We start from the raw sequence: 12728 nt of genomic DNA on the forward strand, positions 1-12728 counted from the left end.
AAAGTGAGGTTATCACATTCATTACATTTGTCCTTGTCCTCTTAACACTATTCTAGTTGAAATGCTTCATTGGATGTAGCTTTTGCTGTGATCAGTTAGGTGAATGTATACAATGGTGTAGCCTAATGTACTGCAAGTAAATGGTGAACGTTATTATGCTATGGACAATGAAATCTAAATGTGGTGCTTAGATCAAATGCAGCATGGTTTTGATTTTGGATGAAGATATGTGGAGATATGTGGAGATACTCAAGATCGTATCTAGTACGAAATTTGTAAGCTTTGACATCTCTTTAACATGTGTTAAAATGAGACAAATAGCATGTATGTTCTGTAATTAATGTACACAATTAGTAATGGGGTTTGCATGTTAATAGCAGTTTACTTTACAGACCAGACTAATCATGTAATTCTGTTCCTCCAAAGGGACTGTCTTTGACGACATTACACAAAGTGGGTGTGTTGCTGTTGACACATGCTCCTGCTTACACCATGGCAAGCCGTACAAGCCAGGGGAATCATACTCAAGGGCATGTCGAAACTGGTAATAACTTACTATTTTCAATACAATGTTAATAATAACAATGATCTGTCCAGTTGAACTGACTGAACTCTATTGACAGCACATGTACCCAGGGTCAGTGGCACTGTAAAGATATTGACTGTCCTGGTGTCTGCTCATTGCTGGGTGGCTCCCACGTCTCCACCTATGATGGTAAAACGTATACTTTCCATGGAGACTGCTCTTATGTTCTTTCCAAGGTAAGGTATTCAAACTTAAATTAGTAAATTATTTACTTCACAGACAAAAACACAATACTTGTAATTAGCAAAAAGTTTGTAATTTATATGCCTTTTTTATCTTCTTGACTTTAGGAAACAAATGGGACTTTCAGTATCCTTGGTGACCTGGCCACATGTAAAAGATCAGATAAATCAACTTGCCTGACTGCAGTCACCCTACTACTGCCTAAATACATGGTAAAATTACAACATATTATGGTTATCTCATAATAAAGTAAAAAAAGGTTATTTATAGGATTTTCTCCATTTAATAGCTGTTGGAAAGGTTTAGATTTACCCTGACGTTTTTAGCATATTGTCATTTTTCCTACTGCAGATGATTGTAGTAGAAGCCAGCGGACATGTTTCGTATAACAAACTGATCACTCAGCTGCCTCTTTTCATGGGTGAGTGGTTGTTGTTGTTTTTGTTGTTTTTTATTTTACAATGAATTCACAATTTAATTTTTTTAGTTTGCTCAAATTAAAACATTCTCTCTACTCAATGTGAAAACGTTTTCCTTCCCCGCAGATGACATTACAATCTTCAAACCATCGACATTCTTTATTGTTATCCACACCAACTATGGGCTTGATCTTGAGATACAGCTTTCACCCATCATGCAGATCTACATCAAAGCCAGTGTTTCCAATAAGGGACAACTCACTGGTTTGCGTTTACTTCTTTTGATTAAAGTGTAAAATATCCACCTTTTGCAGTGATTATTTTTATAAATTATTAAGTATCAAAATCTTTATTCAGGTATTTGTGGAGATTTTAATGATGTGCAAGCTGATGACTTCAGAACCACAAATGGATTAATTGAGGGAACGGCTGGGACATTTGTCAACACATGGAAGACCAGGACAAGCTGCTCCGATGTGACAAACATACTTGGGGACCCCTGCCTTTTGAGCATAGACAATGGTAGGTCACAGACAATGTACTCCGCATTTTAAAATCCCTCTTCACAGTATGTTACCGATAAACATGTTTATTTGTTTTTGTAGAGAAATATGCCAAACATTGGTGTGCCTTGCTGTCGGACCCAAAAGGGATGTTTGCTAAGTGCCATTCTGTAATAAACCCAAAACGCTATCAAGATGTAAGCAGTGATTTCTTTTTGTATACATTCTAATGTATGTGTATATGTATTTGTGTCATTTCACTTATTCAACAATTTAACATTTCAACTATCCATTTAGCTTGTTGCTGCTTCTCTCCACAGTCTTGTATTTATGACACCTGTGCCTGTGATAACAGTGAGGAGTGCATGTGTGCTGCCATATATTCCTATGTCCATGCATGTGCTGCTGAAAGTGTCTTACTTAATGGATGGAGAAACACCATATGCGGTAAATTAAATCCAAACTATTAAATGTAAAATAATTAAAGTCTGTGTTTGTTTATAATATTTAAACACCAATGAAACCTATTTCTTTTCAAAAGAGAAATACACGACCGGCTGCCCATCTACTTTTGTGTATGGCTACCAAATGACAAGCTGTGGTCGCACCTGCCGCTCTCTTAGTCAGTCAGACTTAACATGTGCGGTTGAATTTACCCCGCTTGATGGCTGTGGCTGTGCTGAAGGAACCTACCTGAATGAGAAGGGTGAATGTGTGTCAGCCTCACAGTGCTCCTGCCATGTGGGAGACACACTGGTACACCCGGGGCAGGTCATCAGCATCCAAGGACAAACCTGGTGAGGATTTCAATATTTACAGTAAAATTAAAGCATAACAATATTTTCCAATAATTAGTTTTGGTTATATTGTACTTTTATTTGTCACCTGACAATAGCAAGAAGAGTGAGGGAGAGAGAATGACATGCAACAGCAGTCTCTAGCAGGATGCAAACTGTGAATATTGTGGTTCATTGTCAATGAACACCCAGGCCATCAAGGCTCACCTAGAGCATTTATTTTTAACTGAACAAAATTATTATTAGTGGGTCCCGTGTGGGTGAACTTTTAAGCAGAATTTATGTGGCACAGTGTTTTTTTAAATTATTTTTAAAGTGCGGTTTTCCAAAAGTAGATTGCCTTGCACATCATAGCGGCCTCTTGAGGGTCTCCACTGCTAATTGCAGAAATGGAAGCTAGCATGCGCCACAATTCAACAGCTTAACAGGGGTTATGGGAAAGTGCATTTTCGTTTTGTTTACTTTTATATCCCGTTTGAAGGACTGGAAAGTCTGCAGGGGATTCCTCTCAAGGCTTTGGTTTAATCCCTTAATTCAACACACAGCAAACAGTATTCAGTTAATTGGATAGATCAGAGACCATGCACGTGTACTGTACACTGCTTTTTGCTCAGTATGCGCAGAAATAATCAAAAGCTCCCCTGCAAACAGCAAAAACTAGCGAGAATTAAACTTGCGTGTCTTTCTATGCATTTCAGCTCCTGTAATAGTGGAGAACTAAGATGTACAGGAATCCAAATAAGTGAATGTAAGTACAAAGCACTTACTGTAGCTCATCATAGTTTTCCTTACATAGCAAAGCACAGTATGAGCAACACAAAGCATACAGTGGTTTCCTTTTTAACACACTATAATTGTCATCAGCATGCACCGAGCCAATGGTTTTCTTCAACTGCTCAAGTGCAAAGCCAGGTGACACAGGATCCGAGTGCCAAAAAAGCTGCCAGACACTGGACACAGAATGTGTAAGATTCACGCTGTTTCATGACTGTTGTTGAACATTCTACACATGTTTTCTAAAGCTAGAGGATGACATGTTAAATACATTGCTTTTACACTGTATACTGTAGATCTCTACACAGTGTATGTCAGGCTGTGTATGTCCTGCTGGCCAGCTGTCTGATGGTAAAGGAGGCTGTATTACAGAGGAGAACTGTCCCTGCACATATAATGGAGAATACTATAATTCTGGACAGACTGTCACTGTGGACTGCAATACCTGGTGAGTCATTTAATTATTTCCACACCAAGGCAGTTCTCTGTCATTTCACAATTGTGTGTGTTTTTTTATTTTTATATATAACTTGCCATCACTTCACCTTTTTAAATCATAGCACTTGCAAAAGGAGAAAATGGGATTGTACACTTCGTGAATGTGATGGAACCTGTACCATATATGGAGAAGGACATTACATCACTTTTGATGATAAGAAATTCTCTTTTAATGGAGACTGTGGCTATGTCTTCGCCAAGGTATTGCAGAGACTTTTATTTAGTTTTCGTGATTTGTCAAAAGTCAGTCTTGTAGTACTGACATCAATATCTTGCAGGACTACTGTGGGGACGATATGAATGGCACCTTTAGGGTCCTGACTGAGAGCATCCCATGTGGAACAACTGGAAGCGTTTGCTCAACTGCTATCAAGCTCTACTTAGGGGTACATAACAATATTTTATGCACTCAAAATTATTTTTTAAATGCTGAAAATAACAGTTTTACAAATGAGCATGTTTTGTTTCTTTCAGAACCATGAAATTGTTCTTTCAGAGGAAAATGTCAGAGTTATCAAGCAAAGCAAAGGGGTGGACATACCATATCAAGTCCACACTATGGGCATATATCTCGTCATTGAGGCAAAGAATGGTCTTGTTCTCATTTGGAACAAGAAGACAACACTCATGATCCAACTCAAGTCCACATTCAAGGTGGGTAAGGAGATACTGTGTACAAGTGTTCAGATACATGTGGACAAGGTTGACATTTTATAAATTAACTAGATCTCATTATATCCCAGGGGAAAGTCTGTGGTCTATGTGGGAATTATGATGGAAACATCAAGAACGATTTTACCACCAGGAACAAAGAAGTTGTGGTTGAAGCCCTTGAGTTTGGAAACAGCTGGAAAGTGTCACCTACCTGCCCTAATGCAAACACATTAAAAAATCCCTGCATGCTGTACTCACACAGGCAGGCATGGGCATTGAAACACTGTAGCATCATTAACAGCCAAGTATTTGCTGGTTGCCACTCAAAAGTAAGTAAACAAAACCATCTCACTCTCTCTCAATGACTTTCTATAATATTCTTTCTATAACATAATATACTTAAGCCTCTACTTACATTAAAAATGGTTTCCTTCAAAAAGGTGGATCCAAAAAACTATTATGATGCCTGTGTGACAGACACATGTTCCTGCAACACAGGAGGAGATTGTGAGTGTTTCTGCTCAGCTGTAGCAGCCTACGCAGCAGCCTGTAATGAGGCCGGAGCTTGCGTGAAATGGAGAACTCCCACAATATGTCGTGAGTGTGTTATTTGTTTCATTCTGTGAATGAAAAATACAATGTATGATCGTGATCACCATCTGTCAGCATCCCCTTTGTCATTTAATGTATAGACTTTAAAAAAATAAAGTCTGACTTGTATTTTATTATCAATATTTTATACATGATTAAGTGATCTGGTCTTGTATATTGTCAATTGTCCTTTCTTTTGTGTCATTAGCTCTGTTCTGTGATTTTTACAACCCTGATGGAAAGTGTGAATGGCACTATGAGCCTTGTGGGAAAAAATGCATGAAGACATGCCGGAATCCCTCAGGAGTATGCTATAATCACATTCCAGCATTAGAAGGTACCAATGAAATTACAGTAACAGTGTATGTATTTTAAATGTTAGATTTGGAGAGTTGACCATGCATGTTTTCTAGTAAAGCCCATTGTGCTTACTGTTGTGTTATTGATTTTTCATTCACTTTTACTATGCACATGTCGCTTTCTGTCTGTATCTGTGCTTTTTCTGCAACTTACAGTAACATTTAACTTTTTAAGGCTGCTATCCAAGTTGCCCATCTGAACGCTCTTATTTGGAAGAAGATACCATGAAGTGTGTGTCACTGGAGGAATGTGGCTGCTATGATAACGAAGGGAATCATTATAAAGAAGGTGTGGTTATCCTTCCAAGAGAAAATTGTCAAAACTGGTAGGTCCCTTTACATCTTATTAATGCTTCAGTTGGTGCAAAAGTTAATAATAACCTTAAAATTGTTTTTACAAAGCCTGAAGTGGTTTACGTATATTATGAAGTGAAAACTATTTAATTGCTGAAAAACTGTCCTTTATACAGTATATATTTATGTAGCAGCACAGATCAGATATGTGTGCCTTCCCCACTGTGTCAGAGGTGTGCAGACTGAATTGTTGGTAGATTTGTGGCCAGACACCCCAGGAGTTGTGTACTGACATTATCACAAATGTGTCCAACAATGTTCTACCTTGAATAATCTCCAATCTTTCTTAAGATAGGCCCGTTACTTTTCGTTGCCTGTCAATGGCGTCATGTAACCTTTAACCCCTCTAGTTGATTTAACTGCCAGGGAAACACATGATGATACATGAGGTGAGACGTTAGAGAGTTATTGTATGTGATACAATGTGAGACAATTATACTCAGTAACAGTCATACAGCATTTTTTCAGCCGCAAAGCACATTTTTTTTAATTAATTGCTGGCCATTTTGCAACACAGTAATCCAGTGAACATTATTTCTGCCTGAATCACGTCAGATGAAAACAACAACTCCCATGATCCTACTTCACTGTGTCATTTAAGTCCAACTTTTGTTATTATTTTAGTTGAGAGACACCTAGTGGCAGAAGTTACATACTGTGTGTTCAACCTTCATATTGCAACCTAAACATCATCATCAACAAATAAATTATGATTTTCAAAATAACACTCTTTTGTTTCTGGGAACACCACTATAAAGTTAACAGTTAACAATATCCATCACATCATTTTGTTCATCACAGCCACACATTTGCCCGTATTTTAATGTAAAGCTACTGCTGGTCGTTTGGTCAGAATCTTAAAACAATGCGGAGTGGAGACAAAAGGGCCATACAAGAATGCAGGAACAGACGGTCCTGAGAGAGTTATTAGAAGAAAAGGAAGTTGAAATTGGAACTGTGTCAATATCCAACATCCCTGTTGATTCACACTGCAGTAAAAACTGTATAGTATTTAAGCATAGGATAACTGTAATGTGTGCTTTAGCACAGAGGTTTCTGTGGTCATTTTGCAACAATCTGGTGCTTGGTGCACAAAACTAGTAGTAACTAGTAGATCTAGTTACAATCTAATGGACTAGTAGAACAACAGAGTGTTATTGTCCCTTGACAGTGCACATCACTCCAGAGACTGCAGATAGAAAAGATATTGCCTGTGGGCTAGCTATAATGGATAAAAGATGCTAGGTAGGAATCACCTGTTACTTTTAGTCTCTCTTGCTGGCAAGACCACATGTCAGCTGGTTTAAGAATGTAAAAATTAATTAACAGGGTTTATATAAGTGTGCCTTTGTGAAATAAAGTGACCAAGTTTCCACTTAGGACAGGAGGGACATATCCCCCCACTTTTCAATATCTAGTTTGTGTCACCCATACTTTCAAATGTGTTAGTCCCAGTGATCTGCCCTTATTTTTAACAATAAAGAAAGTAAGACATCTTCTTTGTAAATACAGTTTAGCACTACTTTTTCTGAAAAAATGTATCATTACAATCAACAGCTTAATTAATTATTTCTGGATTTTGCATCATCATAGTCCCTAAACTTATATAGCAATGCGAGAAATGGGATTCAAATAGAAAACATTTTTTGGGGGGAGGACTCCCAGTTACACTCTTGCCCCCAGAAAAATATACGTTCACTGGTGCAATGCTATGTTCCATGCCATGCCCAAGTCCAACACTGTACACTATACGTTCATGAATTTTTTAAACTTTTATTCTTTTATTTGCCTTTAGTTATTGTTCTTCAACAAAGGTTAAGTGCAGCTATGACATCCAAGGTAAGCAGGCTATGCATTTCTGTTATTAATTTAAATACATGTAGATTAAATGAAAAAACAACAGTAATAATCTATTAAAACAATAAAGATCTATATAATACTTATATAATTATTCATTTTGCAGCTTGCACCTGTTTATATAGAGGAAACACTTACAAGTATGGAGATACAGTCTATGACACAAATGATGGAGATGGAACCTGCATCACAGCTTTTTGTGGGGAAAATGGAAATATTACCAGAATCATGAAGACTTGCACTTCCACCCAGGCACCAACATCAACAACAACAGTCTTTGTTTTTGAAACATCTACCATAACAGTGACGGAAATACCTACTATAACAGTCACAGAAAAACCTACCACCACAACAATCACAGGAGAACCTACAACAACAACAGTCACAGAAAAACCTACCACAACAACAACAGTCGCAGAAAAACCTACCACAACAACCACAGAAAAACCTACCACACCAAAAGTCACAGAAACACCTACCACAACAATAGTCACAGAAGAACGTACCACGACAACCATCACAGAAAAACCTATCACAACAGCAACAGGAGAACCTACCACAACAACAGCAGTTACACAAAAACCTACAACAAAAACAACAGTCATGGAAACACCTACCACAACAGCCACAGAAAAACCTACAACAACAGTCACAGAAGAACATGCCACTACAACCATCACAGAAAAACCTACTACAACAGCTACAGGAGAACCTACCACAACAACAGTCAAAGAAACAACTACCATAACAGCCACAAGAGAACTTACCACAACAACAGTCACAGAAAAACCTACTACAAAAACAACAGTCAAAGAAAAACCTACCACAATAACAGTCACAGAAACAACTACCATAACAACAGCAACAGAAAAACCTACAACATCTGTCATAGACAACCTTACCACAACAATAGCCACAGAAAAACCTACCTCTACAACAACATTCACAGAAAAACCTACCACAATAGTCACAGAAGAACGTACCACAACAGTTACAGAAAAACTTACAAAAAAAACCACAGTCACAGAAAAGCCTACCACAACAACAGTCACAGAAAAACCTACCACAACAGTCACAGAAGAACATCCCACAACAACAGTCACAGGAAAACATACCACAACAACAGTCACAGAAAAACCTATCGCAACAACCCATTTTGTTGTAACAAATGAAGTGGTTACAACAATATCCCCATCAACAGGAAAACATGTGGTTACAATTGCAACCACAACAGTCACAGAAAAACCTACCACAACAACATCCGTCACAGAAAAACCTACGACAATAGTTACAGGAAAACCTACAACAACAACCACAGAAAAACCTACCACAACAACAGTCACAGGAACATCTACTCAAATACCGGCTGATTGTAAGTGGTCAAATTGGAAAAACGATCATTATCCTCATTTTGAAGATGATGGAGACTATGAACCCATTGAAAGAATTACTGATATAGATCTGAGTGTTTGCATAAAACCTCTGGAAATAGAATGTAGAGCAACACAATACAAGGATATATCTTTGAACGAACTTGATCAAAAGGTAACATGCAACTCAACAAATGGACTGATCTGTCATAACAAAGACCAAATACCTCCTATTTGTTATGACTATGAAATACGAGTGAAATGTTGCATGGCTAGATCAACCACCTCAGCAACAACAAAAACATCACCCACAACAACAGTCACAGAAGAACCTACCACAATTGCCAAGGAAAACCATACCACAACAACAACCACAGAAAAACCTACCACAACAACCACAGGAGTAACTACAACAACAACAACAACAACAACAACAACAACAACAGAAGAACCTACCACAATAGCCAAAGCAGTATAGTAACATACCACAACAACAGAAAAAGCCTATCACGACAACAGTCACACGAAGAACCTACCACAATGCCAAGGAAAACCATACCACAACAACAACCACAGAAAAACCTACCACAACAACCACAGGAGTAACTACAACAACAACAAACAACAACAACAACAACAACAGAAGAACCTACCACAATAGCCAAAGCAGTAACTACCACAACAACAGAAAAGCCTATCACGACAACAGTCACAGAAAAACCTACCACGACAACAGTCACAGAAAAACCTACCACGACAACAGTCACGGGAAAACATACCACAACAACAGTCACAGAAAAACCTACAACAAAAACAACAGTCACAGAAAAAACAACCACAACAACAGTCACAGAAAAGCCTATCACAACAACAGTCACAGAAGAACCTTCCACGACAACAGTCACAGAAAAACCTACCACGACAACAGTCACAGAAAAACCTACTACAACAACCGTCACAGAAAAACCTACCACAACAGCAACAGGAGTAACAACAACAACAAACACAGAAAAACCTACCACAATAGCCACAGGAGTAACTACCACAACAACCACGACAGAAAAACCTACCACAACAACCGTCACAGAAAAACCTACCACAATAGTCACAGAAGAACGTACCACAACAACAGTCACGGGAGAACATACCACAACAATAGTCACAGAAAAACCTACAACAAAAACAACAGTCACAGAAAAACCAACCACAACAACAGTCACAAAAAAGCCTATCACGACAACAGTCACAGAAAAACCTACCACGACAACAGTCACAGAAAAACTTACCACGACAACAGTCACAGAAAAACCTACCATTCACAGTCACAGAAAACAACACTACAACAGTCACAGAAAAACCTGCTACAACAAAAAGTCACAGAAAACATCACGAACAACAGTTCAGAAAAACCTACACGACAACAGCACAGAAAAAATACCACGACAAGAGTCACAGGAAAAACCTACCACAACAACAGTCACAGAAAAAAAACCTACCACTACAACAGTCACAAGAAAAACCGCTACACAAAAAAGTCACAGAAAACGCCATCAAGACAACAGTTGCAGAAAAACCTACCACGACAACAGCGACAGAAACCCCTACCACGACAAGAGTCACAGAAAAAACTACCACAACAACAGTCACAGAAAAACCACCACTACAACAGTCACAGAAAAACGCTACAAACAAACCGTCAAGAAAAAACCTACCAAAACAGACAACAGGAGTAACAACAACAACAACAAAACACAGAAAAACCTACCCAATAGCACAGGAGTAACTACAACAACAACCACCACAGAAAAACCTACCACAATAGTCACGGAAGAACGTACCACAATAACAGTCACGGGAGAACATTCACAACAACAGTCACAGAAAAACCTACAAAAAAAAACAACAGTCAAAGAAAAACAAACCAAAACAGCACCGAAAAGCCTATCACAAACAGTCACAGAAAAAACCTATCCACGACAACAGTCACAGAAACCTACCACAACAGTCACAGAAGAACATACCACAACAACAGTCACGAAAAACCTACAACAACAAACACACAGTCACAGAAAACCAACACAACAACACCAGTCACAGAAAAAGCCTATCACGACAACAGTCACAGAAAAAACCTACCACGACAACAGTCACAGAAAAACCTACACCGACAACGTCACAGAAAACATACCACCAACAGTCACAGGAACACCTGCTACAACAACAGCAGTACAGAAAAACCTACCAATACAACAGTCAAAGAAAAACACTGCTAACAACAATCACAGAAAAGCCTTACAACAACAGTAAAGAAAAAACTACCACGACAAACAGTCACAGAAAAACCTACCACGACAGCGTCACAGAAAAACCTACAACAAAAAACAACAGGCACAGAAAAACCAACCACAACAACAGTCACAGAAAAGCCTATCACGACAACAGTCACAGAAAACCTACCACGACAACAGTCACAGAAAAACCTACCACACACAGTCACAGAAAACCAACCACCAACAGTCACAGAAAAAAACGTACAACAACGTCCAGAAAACACCATACCATACAACGCACAGAAAAACTGCTACAACAACAGTCACAGAAAACCCACATACAACAGTCACAGGAAAAGACATACTCACGAAAACAGTCACAGCACAACCTACACGAAAGGAGACGTAGCGTGAAGAGTAGGGTAGAAAGAGAAGAAATGACGCAGGGGGAAAGGATAGGAGGTCCAGAAAACCTACCACGACAACAGTCACAGAAAAACCTACCACGACAACAGTCACAGAAAAACCTGCCACGACAACAGTCACAGAAAAACCTGCCACTACAACAGTCACAGAAAAACCTGCTACAACAACCGTCACAGAAAAACCTACCACAACAGCAACAGGAGTAACAACAACAACAACAAACACAGAAAAACCTACCACAATAGCCACAGGAGTAACTACCACGACAACCACCATAGAAAAACCTATCACAACAATAGCCACAGAAAAACCTACACCAACACTCACAGAAGAACAACCCACAACAAAAGTCACAGGAGAACCTACCACAAAAATAACAGTCACACAAAAACCTACAACAAAAACAAATGTCACACAAAAACCTACCACAATAGTCACAGAAGAACGTACCACAACAACAGCCACAAAAAAACCTATCACAACAATAGCCACAGAAAAATCTACCACAACACCCACAGAAGTACATTCCACGACAACAGTCACAGAAAAACCTACAACAAAAACAACAGTCACAGAAAAACCAACCACAACAACAACAGTCACAGAAAAGCCTATCACGACAACAGTCACAGAAAAACCTACCACAACAGTCTCAGAAGAACATACCACGACAACAGTCACAGAAAAACCTACCAATACAACAGCCACAGAAAAACCTACCGCAACAACACATTTTGTAGTAACAAATGGAGTGGTTACAACAATATCACCATCAACAGGAGAACATGTTGTGACGAGTGCAACCACAATAGTCACAGAAAAGCCTATCACGACAACAGTCACAGAAAAACCTACCACAACAGTCACAGAAGAACATACCACGACAACAGTCACAGAACAACTTACCACAGCAGCAACAGAAAAACCCATCACAACAAAAGTCACAGGACAACGTACCACAACAACTACAGTCACAGAAAAACCTACAACAAAAACAATAGTCACAGAAAAACCTACCACAACAACAAAAGTCACCAAAAAACCTACCACAACAACAACAGTCACAGAAAAACCTACCATGACAACA

The 12728-nt window shown here is 38.7% G+C and overlaps 1 protein-coding gene and 1 long non-coding RNA gene across 3 annotated transcripts in view; one reads left to right on the forward strand and one right to left on the reverse strand.

Moving 5' to 3' along the window:
• The window catches only part of LOC116694336 (mucin-5AC), a 28906-nt gene that overhangs the window by 2178 nt on the left and 14000 nt on the right, over positions 1-12728 (forward strand). Inside the window, exons 8-28 of the mRNA XM_032524040.1 lie at positions 427-544; positions 624-762; positions 877-981; positions 1121-1190; positions 1315-1452; positions 1546-1710; positions 1794-1888; positions 2012-2138; positions 2233-2488; positions 3187-3236; positions 3353-3458; positions 3564-3710; positions 3823-3961; positions 4039-4146; positions 4235-4414; positions 4504-4743; positions 4855-5011; positions 5214-5342; positions 5540-5690; positions 7514-7557; positions 7682-9343. Coding sequence (XP_032379931.1) covers positions 427-544; positions 624-762; positions 877-981; positions 1121-1190; positions 1315-1452; positions 1546-1710; positions 1794-1888; positions 2012-2138; positions 2233-2488; positions 3187-3236; positions 3353-3458; positions 3564-3710; positions 3823-3961; positions 4039-4146; positions 4235-4414; positions 4504-4743; positions 4855-5011; positions 5214-5342; positions 5540-5690; positions 7514-7557; positions 7682-9343 — 4326 coding nt within the window. The remainder of the gene's footprint in view (positions 1-426; positions 545-623; positions 763-876; positions 982-1120; positions 1191-1314; positions 1453-1545; positions 1711-1793; positions 1889-2011; positions 2139-2232; positions 2489-3186; positions 3237-3352; positions 3459-3563; positions 3711-3822; positions 3962-4038; positions 4147-4234; positions 4415-4503; positions 4744-4854; positions 5012-5213; positions 5343-5539; positions 5691-7513; positions 7558-7681; positions 9344-12728) is intronic.
• On the reverse strand, positions 9831-12386 carry LOC116694352 (uncharacterized). Of its 2 annotated transcripts, none has more exons than XR_004333126.1 (3): positions 12358-12386; positions 10012-10038; positions 9831-9912 (listed from the first exon to the last, which is right to left on the reverse strand). It is a non-coding gene; the product is annotated as an uncharacterized LOC116694352 (long non-coding RNA). The 2 variants fall into 2 exon arrangements; XR_004333125.1 differs by lacking the exon at positions 12358-12386 and adding an exon at positions 10408-10426.

The sequence above is a fragment of the Etheostoma spectabile genome, chromosome 8 (genome assembly GCF_008692095.1).
Source record: "Etheostoma spectabile isolate EspeVRDwgs_2016 chromosome 8, UIUC_Espe_1.0, whole genome shotgun sequence".
Lineage (NCBI taxonomy): Eukaryota > Metazoa > Chordata > Actinopteri > Perciformes > Percidae > Etheostoma > Etheostoma spectabile.